The 14,718-nt window shown below is 47.9% G+C and overlaps 2 protein-coding genes across 3 annotated transcripts; one reads left to right on the top strand and one right to left on the bottom strand.

The window, feature by feature from the left end:
- Positions 1 to 726: 726 nt before the first annotated feature.
- On the bottom strand, positions 727 to 1,731 carry PSMB11 (proteasome subunit beta 11). The gene has a single exon (XM_058540982.1). It carries the CDS (start codon positions 1,636 to 1,638, stop codon positions 757 to 759), a length of 882 nt encoding a protein of 293 aa, XP_058396965.1. The 5' UTR covers positions 1,639 to 1,731; the 3' UTR covers positions 727 to 756.
- A 4,962-nt stretch (positions 1,732 to 6,693) lies between these two features.
- Positions 6,694 to 11,488, top strand: PSMB5 (proteasome 20S subunit beta 5). Of its 2 annotated transcripts, none has more exons than XM_058540985.1 (3): positions 6,694 to 6,917; positions 7,597 to 7,903; positions 10,659 to 10,792. In XM_058540985.1, exons 1-3 carry the CDS (start codon positions 6,720 to 6,722, stop codon positions 10,751 to 10,753), a joined length of 600 nt encoding a protein of 199 aa, XP_058396968.1. In that variant the 5' UTR covers positions 6,694 to 6,719; the 3' UTR covers positions 10,754 to 10,792. The 2 variants fall into 2 exon arrangements, with proteins under 2 accessions (XP_058396968.1, XP_058396967.1); XM_058540984.1 differs by lacking the exon at positions 10,659 to 10,792 and adding an exon at positions 10,981 to 11,488 and having other exon boundaries at positions 6,704 to 6,917.
- The last annotated feature ends 3,230 nt before the right edge of the window (positions 11,489 to 14,718 follow it).

A 14,718-nucleotide genomic window follows, 5' to 3' on the forward strand; every position in this document is an offset into this window, starting at 1 on the left:
GAGGCTGTGTTGATGGAGCACAGCTCTGGAGTGGAAGGCCTGATCCACGCCTCGTCTCTGCCACTTACTGTGTGACCTGGGCAAGTCACATAACCCTCTGAACCTGTTTCCTCTTCTGTAAAGTGAGGATAATTTTTACTTCAAAGAGTTATCATGAGAACTGCCTTCAGTAAAGGCACAATCATTATAGTCGTTAGAGTCAAGCAGGTGGGGGGTGGCAGAGGAGGAGAGCAGATGTGAGAAGCCCCTCACCACCCACGGTGTCCATGCTGAACTGGCCCTGCCCCTCCCAGCCTGTGCCCTCAGGGCTACTCTCCCCACCTGGTTCCTCTCTTGGTCACCCCACCTTGCCAAGGTGAGAAAGTGACAGACCCCCTGAAGCTGAGATGAGAACGGAAACAGGAGGAAGAAGAGAGACCAGGATAGGATGGAAAAAAGCAGAGAAGAGGATGGCAAGAAAAAGGTCTAGCACCCAGCACGGTGTCTGGCGTGTAGCAGGCACGCAGTAAGTACTTGCTGAAAGAAAGACTCGGTGCCGAGAAGGGGCTGAACCAATCTACTGGGCGTCAATAGGAACGTGTTGGACAGAGCCATCAACAGCTCTGGGAGGCAGAAAGGGATGGAGACTTGGAACAGATGAAGCCGGCATCTCACAAGGGCTGGAGCCAGAAACTGTGAGGCTGCTCCCCCTGCTGCCCCATCCTCCCACCCACTCCCTGAGCCAGCACCCCGAGTCCTGTCGCTTCTCACAGCGTCTCAGTCTCTGCAGGCATCCTGTAGTCTCCCAGTTCCAGCCCCTACAGAGAGTTCACCAGCTCTTTGCGGGGCGGCAGGCTCAGGATGGGCCTGGCTGGCCTCCTCCTCCTCTTCCTTCTCTGGCTCCGGTAGCTTCTGCAGCTCCGAGTACAGCACCCAGGCATCATTGCGTGACACGTACTCCCATCCACTCTCTCGCACGTGAAAAAGGTCTACAGAACCCCCTGAGTAGGCATCACGGTGCGTGGCGTGGGCCACGGCGCGGCGAGCCAGGGCGTAGGCTTCCTGGGTGGTCATGTCGTAGCGGTAGCTGCGGTCCAGCACGCCATAGGCATAGAGAGATCCAGAGCCCACTGAGAAGATGTCCCCCTGCAGGCAGGTGCCGTCACTGTACACATAGAAGAGGGCCGGGCCCGAGCGGTCCCAGCCACACAGGGCAGTGGCCACACACAGATCCAGCCCCCGGTAGTGGGACATCATGGCTGACAAGAGTTTGGCAGCACTGGCCACACTGGGCAGCTGCCCCTCCCTCAGTGCCCGCAGCCGCAGCTCCCGCTGTAGCACCCGGTACCATGTGGCACAGTCAGCGGAGGTGCCAGAGGTGGTGCCCAGGAGGTGCTGGTGCACAGGGATGACCTTGCATGAGGCTGGACAAGCCACGTAGTTGCCACAGGAGGAACGCGTGTCAGCCGCAGCAATGACTCCGTGACGGAAGCGGAAGGCCAGGGTGGTGGTGCCGTGGGCCAGCCTGGGGCCGTGGATCTGCAAGAAGGTTTGAGGGTCACAGCCCCGGGGCACAGCCCAGCCGCCAGCCTGAAGCAGGTGAGGTGACAGTCCCTGGGTGTCGGGGGCCTGCCACTTGCACACATCCTGCAGAGCCATCCCTGGGACTGAGTGAAGGCTGGAAGGAGCAAGGCAGGGATTTGTGGGCTGGGGTCAGCTGAGGAAAGAGGGACGCCACGGAGAAGCTGGGCTGCAGCCAGAACAGGTGAGGAAGGCATGTGACCTGTGGTTCACTTCTCCCTAACTCCAAATCAGGCTTTGGGACAAGCTGATGGAGCAGCCCCCTCCTCCCCAGAGGACTGCAGAGGGGAGACAGGATGAGGCCAGCAGAGTCTCTAGTGCTGGGAAGACGCTGCCCATCACATACCTGAGCGTCACCCAGGGAGTCTCCTGTCTGTCTTCCCCCAAGCACCTGGAGTGGAGTGGGGGCTGGGTAACCGCAAAGGAAAGGAGGCGTGAGTGGAAGGAGCAGGGCAGGGTTCCTCTTGTTCTTCCTGCGGGGGGCATTGGGCATGCAAAGATCGATAAGGCTCTGTCCCCGCCCTGAAAGAGCTCCCAGCCTAGGCGGAGGTGAGGACAAGTCAGTGCTCAGATGTAGTCAGAATAGAGTGCCAAGGACCCACTGAGGCAAGAGTCCCTGACGTGGGGTTCTCCCTTCAGAGGTAGGGGCCAGGGAACTGTGGCCCTCAGCTCACATTTTCACCTCATGGTCAAGGTGAGGAAGGAGAAATGGACTGAGACAAGGACAAAAGAGAAAACAGCAAGAGAGCCTGTGAGGTGGGGTGGGGAGGCTCAAATACCTTCCAGAAAGTCAGGGTACTAAGGTGCAAGGTGAAGGGAAATTAGAACCTGAGGCTCTATCTCCTCCACTTTGGGCGTGAATATGAACTTCCATCTGCATACAGAGATGGCATTCCTGAGAGTTCTCGGGCAATATAGCTTCTCAGACTTCTGTTCCAGTTCTGAGGATGTAGCTGAAAGGATCTAGTGGCCTTCCCTCTCCTGGTCCTCCTTCTGCCCAATAGTTCACAATGGCAAGAAACTGGTTTGTAGTTCTGAGGCAGGAGAAACAACTGACCTTGACCCCATAATGCTGAGTCTAAGTCTTAGACCAACCAGGGGGGGTCAAGGGGTAAGGTTGCTGGACCCTGACAACTGGCCCTTCAGAAAGACAAAGTAGATTGGGCCAGAGTAACAAGCTGGAACTATTTCCAGCACCATATGGAGTATATTTTACTAAATATTGCAGCTCGAAGGGATGTTGTGGGAATGGGTTTATTCAAAGAAACAGACCCAGACACAAAGGAAAGAGCCTGCATGCTCCAGACACCATGGTGGTGGGGCTCTGGCAGTTTCCTGGCGTCTCAGTCTAATGGCAAGTGTAAACCTGTCATGGGAAGACTGGAGAGAGCAGGAGGTCAAGCCGAGGTCAAGCCAAGTTCAACCAGTCCTCCCTTCCTTTGAGTAGGACCACATGGGGATCTTACTGAAAAGATAAGAATGTCTCCTCTTTCTAAAGACTGTCTTAGGGCCGGCCTGGTGGCTTAGCGGTTAAGTGTGCGTGGTCCACTACTGGCGGCCCAGGTTCAGAACCCCAGGCACGCACCAACGCACCGCTTCTCCGGCCATGCTGAGGCCACGTCCCACGTATAGCAACTAGAAGGATGTGCAACTATGACATACAACTATCTACTGGGGCTTTGGGGAAGAAAAAAAAAGGAGGAGGATTGGCAACAGATGTTAGCTCAGAGCCGGTCTTCCTCAGCAAAAAGAGGAGGATTAGCACAGATATTAGCTCAGGGCTGATCTCCCTCACAAAAAAAATAAAAAATAAAAAAAAATAAAATTTAAAAAATAAAGACTGTCTTAGACACTTCATACATCGCTGGATTGCCACCTCCCTAGGTCAGGCCATTATCAAGTCAGATCTGGACAATCTGGAGGCCATTATCAGTCAGATCTGGAGATCTGCCCTCCAGTCTCCCCTCTAATCTTATCCTCCACACTGATGTGTTTTCCGAAGGAATCACTCAAATTCTGTGTCTCTTCTACTAAGAAACCTGGAAGGGCTTCAAAATCAAATCTGAACCACCTTCTCTGCCCCAGGCATTTAAGGCCTCTGGCATTTAAGGCCACTATGGTCCAATCCCAATTCACCCACTACAACCTCTTTTTACTCTATTCCTAACACATTTCCCACCTCCCCTTCATCTATTTGAATCCTATTCTTCAAAGTCTGGCTTAATTACCACGTATTCTGAAAATCCTTTCCAGGTATGGGCTGAGAGAGGAGAGACTGTGGGTTTGAGGAGTCAATGGGACCCAAGAGGCATTTAGAGAAATGAATCCAGACCTCCTTGGCAAAGCCTTCCTGGACCCCCAACCTCATCCCAACCTATAGTGACCTCCTCTCCCACCTCTAAACTACAGCACTTATCATTCCTACCCACCCACCCCAGCTTTATTGAGATATAATTGACATATAACATTGTATAAGTTTAAGGTTCACAATGTGATGTTTGATACATATATATATTGGAAAATGTTTACCACAACAAGGTTAGTTAACACATCCTCTACCTCACATAATTACCATTTTTGTTGTTGTTATGATGAGACCATTTAAAATCTACTCTCTTCACCTCTCAAGTATACAATACAGTATTGTTAACTATTGTCACCATGCTGTACATTACATTCCCAGAACTTATTCCTCTTATAACTGCAAGTTTGTGCCCTTTGACCAACACCTCCTTGTTTCCTCCACCCCCAGCCCCTGGCAACCACCAATCTACTTTCTGTTTCTAAGAGTTCGGCTTTATTAGATTCCACACGTGAGATCATACAGTATTTTTCTTTCTCTGTCTAACTTATTTCACTTAGCATAATGCCCTCAAGTTTCATTCATGTTGTTGCAAATGGCAGGATTTCCTTCTTTTTTATGGCTGAATAATATTCCACCACATAGATAACATTTTATTTATCCATTCATCCGTTGATGGACACAGGTTGTTTCTATGTCTTGTCTATTGTGAATAACGCTGCAATGAACATTGGAGTGCACATATCTCTACAAGATAGTGATGTCATTTTCTTGAGATAAATACTCAATTGCGGGATTGCTGAATCACATGATAGTTCTGTTTTTAATTTTTTGAGTAATCTCCATACTGTTTTCCATAGTGGCTGCACCAATTTACATTCCCACCAACAGCAGCGTCATTTGTACTTCTCCTTTTTGAGGTCTCCAAGTGTAGGGACCTTAGAGCAGAGAACTACTGTAAAGTAAATCAGAAACAGATTATGGAAGGCCTTGAATGCCATGCTGAAGAGCTGGACCTTACAGAACATTTTTGAGCAGGTGAGTGATAAGATCAAGATGGTGTTTTAGGAAACTCAGTCTGGTGATGTGCAGAATGAATTACAGAGTACAGTCTGGGCCCAGAAAATCAATTAGGAGAATATTTCAAGAGTGAGGAGATAAGAAGCCAAAGGTGGTATTAGTTGCAATTGAAAAGAATGTGAGAAGGATTGTAGAGGGAGAATCAACAGGACTTGGCAACTCACTGGCTGTAGAGGAAAGGAAGGGGAGTTGTTAAAGGTGAGCCAGGGCTTCAAGCCTCTGTGACTGGAAGAACACTGTTGTCATTCTTTCATGTATTCATTTGGCAAACATGTATTAAGCACACAGTGGGTACAGAGATGAATAGTAGACATATACCTGTCTTTAAAAGCTCACAATCCAGTAGGAAATAAATGTACACTTACAACCAGGTAAAATGTGAAAGGGCCTTAAGAGAGGTACAAATGCCATTAGTGGCAGAGTGACAGAACCCTGACAGAAGTCAGAAGGAGGCCTAGGTGCATTGCAGGGGTGACTGCAAAATAATACCTGCTCAATAAGCAGAGGCACTCTGCATTTGCCACACACTCTAACTGTGAGACACAGATAAAAATCTGCTTCATTCCATTCTGATGGTTGGTCTTGGAAAGGGTTGCCAAATTTCAGCATTAAAAATACAACACATGCAGAGTCTGCTGGGGAAAAGGAGGGGCTGAGTTGGGCATGAGAGGAAAGTGAAATTTAGATATTGATGGATGTTGCCGCTGGAATCCACCAAGGAAGGCCAGACACTGACTTCATAGAGCCTTAAAGCAGGAGGCAACATTTCATACATTTGCCCACTTCCTTGCTTGTTATGGTTCCCAAAAGAGTTGAAAAACGAAGGTGGGTGGAGAGAGGGAGAGGCAATAAAATATAGCACATTCCTGAATAAAGAGCTTGTCTTAGCAAGCTTAAATTGGAGAACCTCTTGGTACATCTTTATGGAGCCTTCTCTCCTCCAGGCTCTGAGATGGTAAACGACTATTGACTCAGTTATTCAGGAGCTGAATTGAGAATCTAGTTTGTGGATTAACTGGGCCCTTTGCTTTTTCTTCTTTATTCTATCTGCCTTTTGGGCCATTCATTACTTATAAGATTTTCCACCAGAGGGTGGGAGTAAAGAAAATATTGAATCTTAAAAGTTGGTTACTGTTAGAGAACGTGGGTAGTGTGGCGATTAATGCTAGCAAACAAGACGTATAGCACTTTCATAATTGTTGCGCTTTTCACCACAACCTCCTGTGGTTTAACTAACTTCATAGGAAAATGGCCTCAGAGGAGATCATTATTTTACCCAGTATTAGAGGGTGCCCTTAAACAAAATGGCAACTCCAGTCGCGTTAACAGGGTGCTGAATGAGTAGAGATGTAAAGTGTTGCTCGGACACCGGGCTGGGCGCGGACGACTTACCGCTAAGGGTTCAGAACTGATTTTCAACCAGTCACGCCCTTCTCAAAGATGGCCGGCCTCACTTCCCGCACGCAACATGGACGTTTCCGATCGCTTCCTATGAATTTGAGGTTAATGTAATCCAGTACTGCTCTCATGACCAGAGTCAAGATGGCAGCCAGATCCCTTTAGAATTTAAGGGTAGTGAAGCCATTTATTTTTTTTCCCTCTCGGTGAAAATAGTCCCTTGCGCCTGGCTGTTGTTTTTGGAGGCGTGGTTGCCAGGAGTTAAAATGGCTCCGGGCTGGGATAGATTGAAAAGGAAGTGAAGCTGTGACAGCGAGGCGTTGCCCGGCCGCTCTTTCCTAGGCGTTCACTCCCGGAGTTCCTTTTGCCCTTACTAGACATGGCGCTGGCCAGTGTGTTGGAGAGGCCGCTACCGGTGAACCGGCGCGGGTTTTTCGGACTCGGGGGTCGTGCAGATCTCCTGGACCTGGGTCCCGGAAGTCCCAGTGATGGGCTGAGCCTGGCCGCGCCCAGCTGGGGTGTCCCAGAGGAGCCGAGAATCGAAATGCTTCATGGAACCACCACCCTGGCCTTCAAGGTGCAGACCCCGCCGTCGCGCCGGGCTGAGTCCCGCACGCCCGCGCCCCTCCCGGTTTCCCAGCCGACCGGAGCTCGCGGTGGCCGTGGTCAGGAAACCCAAGCGGAGGCCCGGGCCTCTTGTCTCCCCACCAGCGGCTTCGCTGTCTCATTGCCCAGGGAGGCCTCGGTTCTCGAGGGGGGCGGTGGGGCTGGGGGTGAGTGGGAGAAGGAACACGAGGCTGCTTGGGTTGATGCCTAGGCCACCCCCGGTTGCTCCTGTTCAGGAAAGGGGAGGCCGCAGCAGCAATGAACATTGGCAGAGGGAAGGCTGTTGTAACCATTCACCAAAGATTTTGGAAACTGGGTGGCCCCGCTGGCTAGGCGAGGGTAACCGAAACGTTATGGCATGTGGGGGAAGATTGGTGGGAGGGAGCACTGTACTAGGAGCCAAACAGTTGGGATTCCTGACCCAGCTTTGCAATAATGAACTCTACGATCTTGGGCAAGTCATTCGATCTCATAGAACCTGTTCCCTTTGATGTGAAGCTCAAGTGACATTAGTATGTGGGAAAGTATATTGTGAAGTATAATACGACAGAGATGATGTTCTGGGTTTGCACTGACGCAAAGAGAAATGTCAAGGAGATGTTTTTGTGGTCTGATGTGGCCTGCTTTGTGTTTTCCTCTGATCTTAACAGTTTCAACATGGAGTCATTGTTGCAGCGGACTCCCGGGCCACAGCGGGTGCCTACATTGCCTCCCAGACAGTAAAGAAGGTGATAGAGATCAACCCCTACTTGCTGGGCACCATGGCTGGAGGGGCAGCCGATTGCAGCTTCTGGGAGCGGCTGCTGGCTCGGCAATGTCGAATCTATGAACTTCGAAACAAGGAACGCATCTCGGTAGCAGCTGCCTCCAAGCTGCTGGCCAACATGGTGTATCAGTATAAGGGCATGGGGCTGTCCATGGGCACCATGATCTGTGGCTGGGATAAGAGAGGCCCTGGTGAGTTTAGCTGCAGTGGCATGATTCTTGGGCTGCCCCTACAGAAAGGAGGGGCTGGATGAACGGGTGAATGAAAGGGCTTTCAGTGCTGAGGATGTGTTGATTAGGTTCTGGGACCTTCCTTCTCTTTGTTCATGGAAGGCACTGTAGGGTGGGAAAGGGCCTTGGAGTTAGCCCTGCTGTGTCATGACTAACCGTGGGACCTCAACACAGGTTGCTTATTTTCTCAGCCTCTGTTTCCTCATCTGTTACATTGGTTAGATGAGGTAATACATGTAAAGCATGTAATGTCTGGCACATAATGTTTTTCCTTCTACTCTCTCCCCCACAAAATGATAAGACCTACAAAGAGTGGAATTTGAGAATTAAATTGGATAATAGACATAAAAACTCCAGTCAGTGCTATATAATAGAAATATAATATGAGCCACACATTTAAGTTAAAATTTTTTAGTGAATATATGAAAAAAGTAAAGATAAATAGGTGAAATTAATTTTAACAATTCATTTAATCTAAAATACCTAAAATATTATCGTTTTGGCATGTGGCACTAGCCCCATTTCAAGTGCTGAATAGCCACATGGGGTTAGTCGCTACTGTATTGGACAGCAAAACTTTAGTATACAGTAAGTAGCCACTCAAAAATTAGTCATTTCTCTTCCCTTTTTTGCTTTAGGGAGTCTTTGGCCTAGAAGGGGCCTTTTGGGTTCATCTCCTTTCCTTGCTTAATATAAACACCCTAGGTTCTAGTCCATCATCTCTCTCAAAAGAAATTCCTTAGCCTATTTTCCTTTCCAGTTTATAAAAACCTTGCTGGGAAGCTCAATCTTGTATCTGGTGTCAGTTCCTCTTCAGCCAGTTTTGAATGTCCCTTTAGTCAAGCTGGAATACAGCTAGTCACTTTCTGTGTAATTTTCCCCTTCCGTGCTTGAAAATAGTTACTCTTTGCTCCTATTGTTTTTGCTTCATTCATTTAGCTCCTTACTAAATGCCTAGTTTTCCTCTCTCGAACAATTGTAGGGTACCCACAACTTTTTCACTTGCTTTGGGGAATATATCAGTTCATTACTCAATGGAGAATGAATGCGGTGAGATTAAAAAGTAGATGTGAAAGAGGAGCTCAGTTTGTTACTTTGGAAAGCGAGACACTTTTCTCTTTGAAAGGTGTGAAAGAATAGTTCCATACATCTTGTGTGGTCTAGGGAAGCATTTCAGAAATGTTACTTTGAGCCCTTAGCTGTTGGGTTTGTTCCAGGTGGTAGAAACAGTGTAAGGGAGTACAGAAACTGGCTAGCAAGGACAACCCAGGAAGCTGAGTATAACCTAAATGGTACCCTGTCCAACCCTTCCTGACAAACCATCCCATTCAGAATGAGTCAGAACCAGACTGAACCAGACTGAGAAAGGATCACAGATCACTTAATATAAGGCTGAATGAGATGAGTACGATTTTTAAAAGAACCAATAAAATGCTGAAGAAGGTTTGAGGAGGAGAGGGTTACTTCTGATAGGAGGAATTGGGAAGACTTCATGGAAAGGTGGCAGTTGTCATGGATGCGAAAATGAGAGAAAGGAAACATAACAATCGAAGGAAGGAAGCATGAGGTTTTGGGGGGAATAACTGGAAGTCCAGTTTAACTGGAACTAAGGTGTGTGAAGGGGAGTAGTGAGCCACGAAACCAGAAAGGTAAATTGGAGCCAGGTGGTGACCCTGCTGGGCAAGGTAGTGGCAGTGGGACTGAGGAAGGGCTAGATTGGAGTGGACATTAGAATCATCTGAACCTGAAAACTGATCGGGGCAGTGGGTCCCCAACCTGGCTTTCATTATAATCACCTGAAGAACTTAAAAAACAAGCTCCATGCTTGTCCCCGACTCCAGACCAATTGAAATAAAAAACCTGGAGTAAGTCCTAGGCATCTTTTTTAAAAGCTTCCTTAGATGATTCAGATGCATAGTGAGAGTTAAGAACCACTGAAATAGGAGAAAGATAAGTGATGCCATTGGCAGAATTTGAAACTACAGGAGGAAGTATGGGTTGGTGGGGCACAAGAAGGATGAGTTTGGTAGGTAATGGAGAACCACTGAAAGTATTTGAGGACAGGAAGTTTGAATCTGAACTTGGTGAGAAAGGCATCCAGTTGGAGAGGTCCAGCAGACAGTTGGAACTGATAAAAGTTTTATTAAAATTTTTGTCTAAATTTTCATCTATATTAGAAGTTGGCTAACTTTTTCATAAAGGGCCAAATAGTAAATATTTTAGGCCTACAGGCCATATGTTCTTTGTCTCAATTATTTAACTCTGCTGTTTTAGCACAAAAGCAGTCATAGACAGTGTATACACAAATGGGTGTGGCTGTGTTCCAATGAAACTTTATTTATAAAAATAGGCGGTTGGCCTGGCCAACCCCAGGTCTATACTGGCACTAATAGAAATAATGTCAGCCATACATGTCATTTTAAATTTCATAGTAGCCATATTTTAAAAATTAAAAATAAAGAAGAAATTAATTTTAATAGTATGTTGTATTTAATCCAACAAATCCAAAATGTTATCATTTTAGCATGTGGTACTAGCTTCATTTCAGATGCTCAGTAGTGGCACGTGGCTAGTGGCTACCACATTGGACGGTGCAGATCCTTACAATATGACTTGGAACTCTAGGCTTTACTCTCCTATTGTGTGATATATGTCTTGTCCCCCAGATAGTCTAAACTCTGAGGGCTAGGATTGTTTTAAACATTATCTCCCACAGTGCCTGAAGTTCCGGTCTTGAAACCGAAGTCATTTGAATTATACTTGCTTTTTGGTTGTGCAGAGAAGACAGGCAAGGTAGTTACTATAATGTGAGGTGAGATGAGGTGGTATGTTGTAGAAGCCTGGAGTCTTAATATTTAATTTGATTCCCTCAGCTTTTTTTTTTTTTTTTAAGCAATTTTATAGAAGTCCTATTTTCTTGTATTTATGTTGGTCTCGCCTGGGTTTCCAGAGGGTAGAGAACTATTGCCTTGGAGAATGAATTAGATGTCAAAGGAGTAGTCGTTTTTTTTCCCTGCTAACCTCATCTCTCTTTCTAGGCCTCTACTATGTGGACAGTGAAGGAAACCGGATCTCAGGGACCACCTTCTCTGTAGGTTCTGGCTCTGTGTATGCTTATGGGGTCATGGATCGGGGCTACTCCTATGACCTGGAGGTGGAAGAGGCCTATGATCTGGCCCGACGAGCCATCTACCAAGCCACCTACAGAGATGCCTACTCAGGAGGTGCGGTCAACCTCTACCATGTCCGGGAGGATGGCTGGATCCGAGTCTCCAGTGACAATGTAGCTGATCTACATGACAAGTATAGTGGATCTGCCCCCTGAAGGAGGGTGGATGTGGCTATTTTGCATTTGTTGGGGGGGTGACTTTCGTTGGTAATCTGGGTATAGCACCCCATCCTATAGTGGAGGCGTCCCCGATTATATTGATAATTTTGTTAAGCTCTGGTGCGTTGACCTCTGTGTTTCCAGTTGTTAATGAGATGCTGCAGAGGTGATTATTTGTTTTACTTTCTTGGATGTCAACATTACACTACTCGACTTCAGCCTGTGTTGTGTCTTTTGTCCACACTGTCCCTCCTCCAAGCACTTTACAGTCAAATAAACCAGGACAGTGGGAGGGAAGTGACTGTAATTACAGGAAACAGTGGTGTAAAGACATTGTCTCGTGAATACATTAACGTCCCCACTCATGAAGCTAATAACAAAGGAGAAGGAGAGGGAGGCAGGGAGGAGGGAGAGAATTCCCGATTTCGTTTGCAAAGAGATGAAAAGTTGATGAGGTGGAAAGATGCACAGGGCTGTACCAGGCTGAGCTGCAGAGGAAAAAGCTCTCACCCTGTGGTGGGGGAGGGGAGGCTGATGCTATGTGCAGAGCAGAAAAGTGAAGAGGGTCCATCTTGAATCTTTAATTGAGGAGGGAAGGGTTGGACCTGGGAAGAGGTGAGTGTGAAGGCAATAGTGACCACAAGCTGGGTGATCCTTGTCCTTTGGCCCTCCAGTGTGTGTATATATAGGGGACAGAGGGGGATGATGGTGGGCTTATATAGCCTCCTGGGCAGGAAGAATCACAAAGTTGTCACTGGAACGTGTGGGTGGGAAAGAGGCCCAGCTGAGAGCAGAGAGATGGCTGATTTATCACACCCAGCACTGAGGGGGTTCCCAGGCTATGGTGACAGCAGATGGCAAGGCCTTCTGTTAAAGAGAAGACATAGAAATAAGGGAAAGAGGAGGTTGGTGGGAGAAACCTTTAAAAAGCTGGGAGAGGAGGGCATAAATAATAACAGCTTTGTATTTAGTTAGCAAGAAGGAAGAGAGCGGTTGGTGAGGGTGACAACCCAGTGTCATGTTTTGACACTGAGGGGTTGGGAGGGTGTTGCACAGAAATAGACGGAGTAAGGCCTGTTCTCCCCCGTCTTCAGCTACCTTCCCTTCTTGCACCTTCTCTTCCCCTCCCCGCCTCATGCAGTCGCCCTATTGATTGATGAGGGCTGTCGGCCAGGAACTGATCGAGGCTTGTTAATTGCATTTGTCAAATGCAGGGAAATTGGGAATTAGTGAGATTGGAGAAGGGAGTTTGGAAAACAAATGACTCTCGTGCCTAAGGAGATTCATTTTGCTGAAAAGTGCCTCGGGAGCCCCTGGAGTCAGGGAGCTGCTAGCGTGGACCTGGACCTACTGTACAGTTGAAGCAGGCAGGCGCCATGCCACGTCTCCCTTCTGTGAAGCCATCGGCAAATGGTCAGCTGTATGAGAGGCACAGGTACAATCATCTTCCTCTCGCTTAGGACACTGGTTTACAGATCTTTTAAAAAATTAGAACCTTTTTTTAAAAAAAATGAACTCTTAGGAGCAATCCCAACACCTGAAAGAAATCAAATCAGGTCAAGTAGAGTTGAGGAGTCCAGAGCCTCAACCACTGAGCTTCCCGCTCCGGCCACTTGCTACCACCCCTTGCCCTGCCTTACTCCCTGGCACTTCTTGGAATCCCAAGGAATGCAATTTGAAAATACCTGCCCTGAGAAGTAACTTTGAGGGTGGAAAGAAAGATGAAGACTGGAATTCTATTACATGACCCCAGAGAGCATGACTCCCTGGGCTCATAGCCCATGAAAGAAAATTCAGCCTGGAGAGAAGAGATGGTCTTGAAGCAATGGTACCCTTGCCCTGTTTCTGACTCACGCTTGGCTTCGGCAGTAATCTGGCTGTTTAATGTAAACACCTATTCTGCACTGCCTGAGTCCTTACGTTCAGGCAAGAAAACGCATAACCTACAGTCCTGTGTTTTGGCATATTCCTGTTTCCCTGCCTTCCTGGATCTTGGATAAGACTCACTGGAAGAGATCAATTTGTGGTAGGTTTTCTGGAAAGAAAGTAGAGCAGAGGCAGAGGCACACTGCAGGCCCCCAGGCCCAGTGATGTCCACCCTGTGCAGACGTGGCTTCTTGCTGCTGGGACTGGTCGGAGTTGGCTTTGCAGTGGTGGTGTGTCTCCGCTTGTGTGGGGATGATGGATGCCGCATAGCGTTGGAGAGATGCTGTTGAGTGGAGTGTACCAGTTCAGGGACTCCCATCAGATTCATTTCCCAGTGCAGTCCTCTTGACAAAGGATGATGGAAAAGAAATTGCCTTAAATAGCTGGAAGATTAATTTCTCTCAGCAGTTCCCAGTCGTCCAAGGGACAGGGCTCTTTAAGTGATGTCTGACAATTTCTCCTCCTTCCACAGATAGCTCACTTAACACCAAAATCTGACTCCTCAGGGTAGCTGATGGGATTAATCTGATTAAATAGGGAGCAGGCACTCCTAGAGGCCCCGTGCTTTCCCTGGCTGGCAGAGAATGCTGTGGGGTTGAAGGCAGATGTGCCTTATAGCAGCTCCACACCAGACAAGGGGGGCTGTGGGGAGCAGCATAAGTAGAACGTTCACGAGGGAAGGTGAAAAGGTAGGGAGGACGTGGGGAGGAGGGAGAAGGGCACAGTTAAAGCAAATCAGGGGCTGAAGCATAATAGTTACTGAGCGTTCCCTCTTTAGGCAAAACCACCAGGTCAGTGTCTCTTGATATCCTCCTCAGCTAGCAAATGAGAAAACTGTCAAAGCCATTTGGGGAGTGGAAGGTTACATCCTTGGAGGGGAAATAAAACAACTGATTTATTCAGGTCCACGGATTCTGTGTGGTCTGTTTGGGGAGAGAAGCAAGAGGTGGGATGAAAGGGAGTAAGGGAAAAAAAGGTGAGGGAGCCCGGGGGGATCGGAGCGCTTCCCTTGTCAGCGGTAAAGAGGATGACGGCCAGTGGAGGAGTTCCATGGGCATATCTAATTTGGCGAGTACAGTTTGGTATTTTATGTTCTGTTGTTTGTTGTGTTCTGTTAGACGAGCCCCTCCTGCCAGGGCTGTAGCACAAGACTAGGTCCTTTGAAACTGACCAGCAGCAGTGACCTCAAGACATGATCAAGTGCTTTATGATTTAAAATATACATATATTGCAACCAAGTGTCTCTGCTGTTTTTTGTTTGTTTTTAAATTCTAGTTTCCCTTCAGGAAGCCAGCATCATATTGTGAAAGCGTTAATTATAGCGGGCGAGAGGAGAGAGCTAGCACAGCAATCAGAACTGCCCTGATCAGCAGCTGCTGCCACCTCCTGCCTGACCCCGGCCGCCCCTCCTCTCCCCCTTCGTCAGCCAACTGTCCACATCCCTGCAGGGTTCCCCAGGCCTGGCCTCAGAGCCAAGTTCTTGAATCCAGGGGCTATGCCCCACTGAAGCATTTCAATAAAA

This window comes from Diceros bicornis, chromosome 5 (genome assembly GCF_020826845.1).
Source record: "Diceros bicornis minor isolate mBicDic1 chromosome 5, mDicBic1.mat.cur, whole genome shotgun sequence".
NCBI classification, from domain to species: Eukaryota; Metazoa; Chordata; class Mammalia; order Perissodactyla; family Rhinocerotidae; genus Diceros; species Diceros bicornis.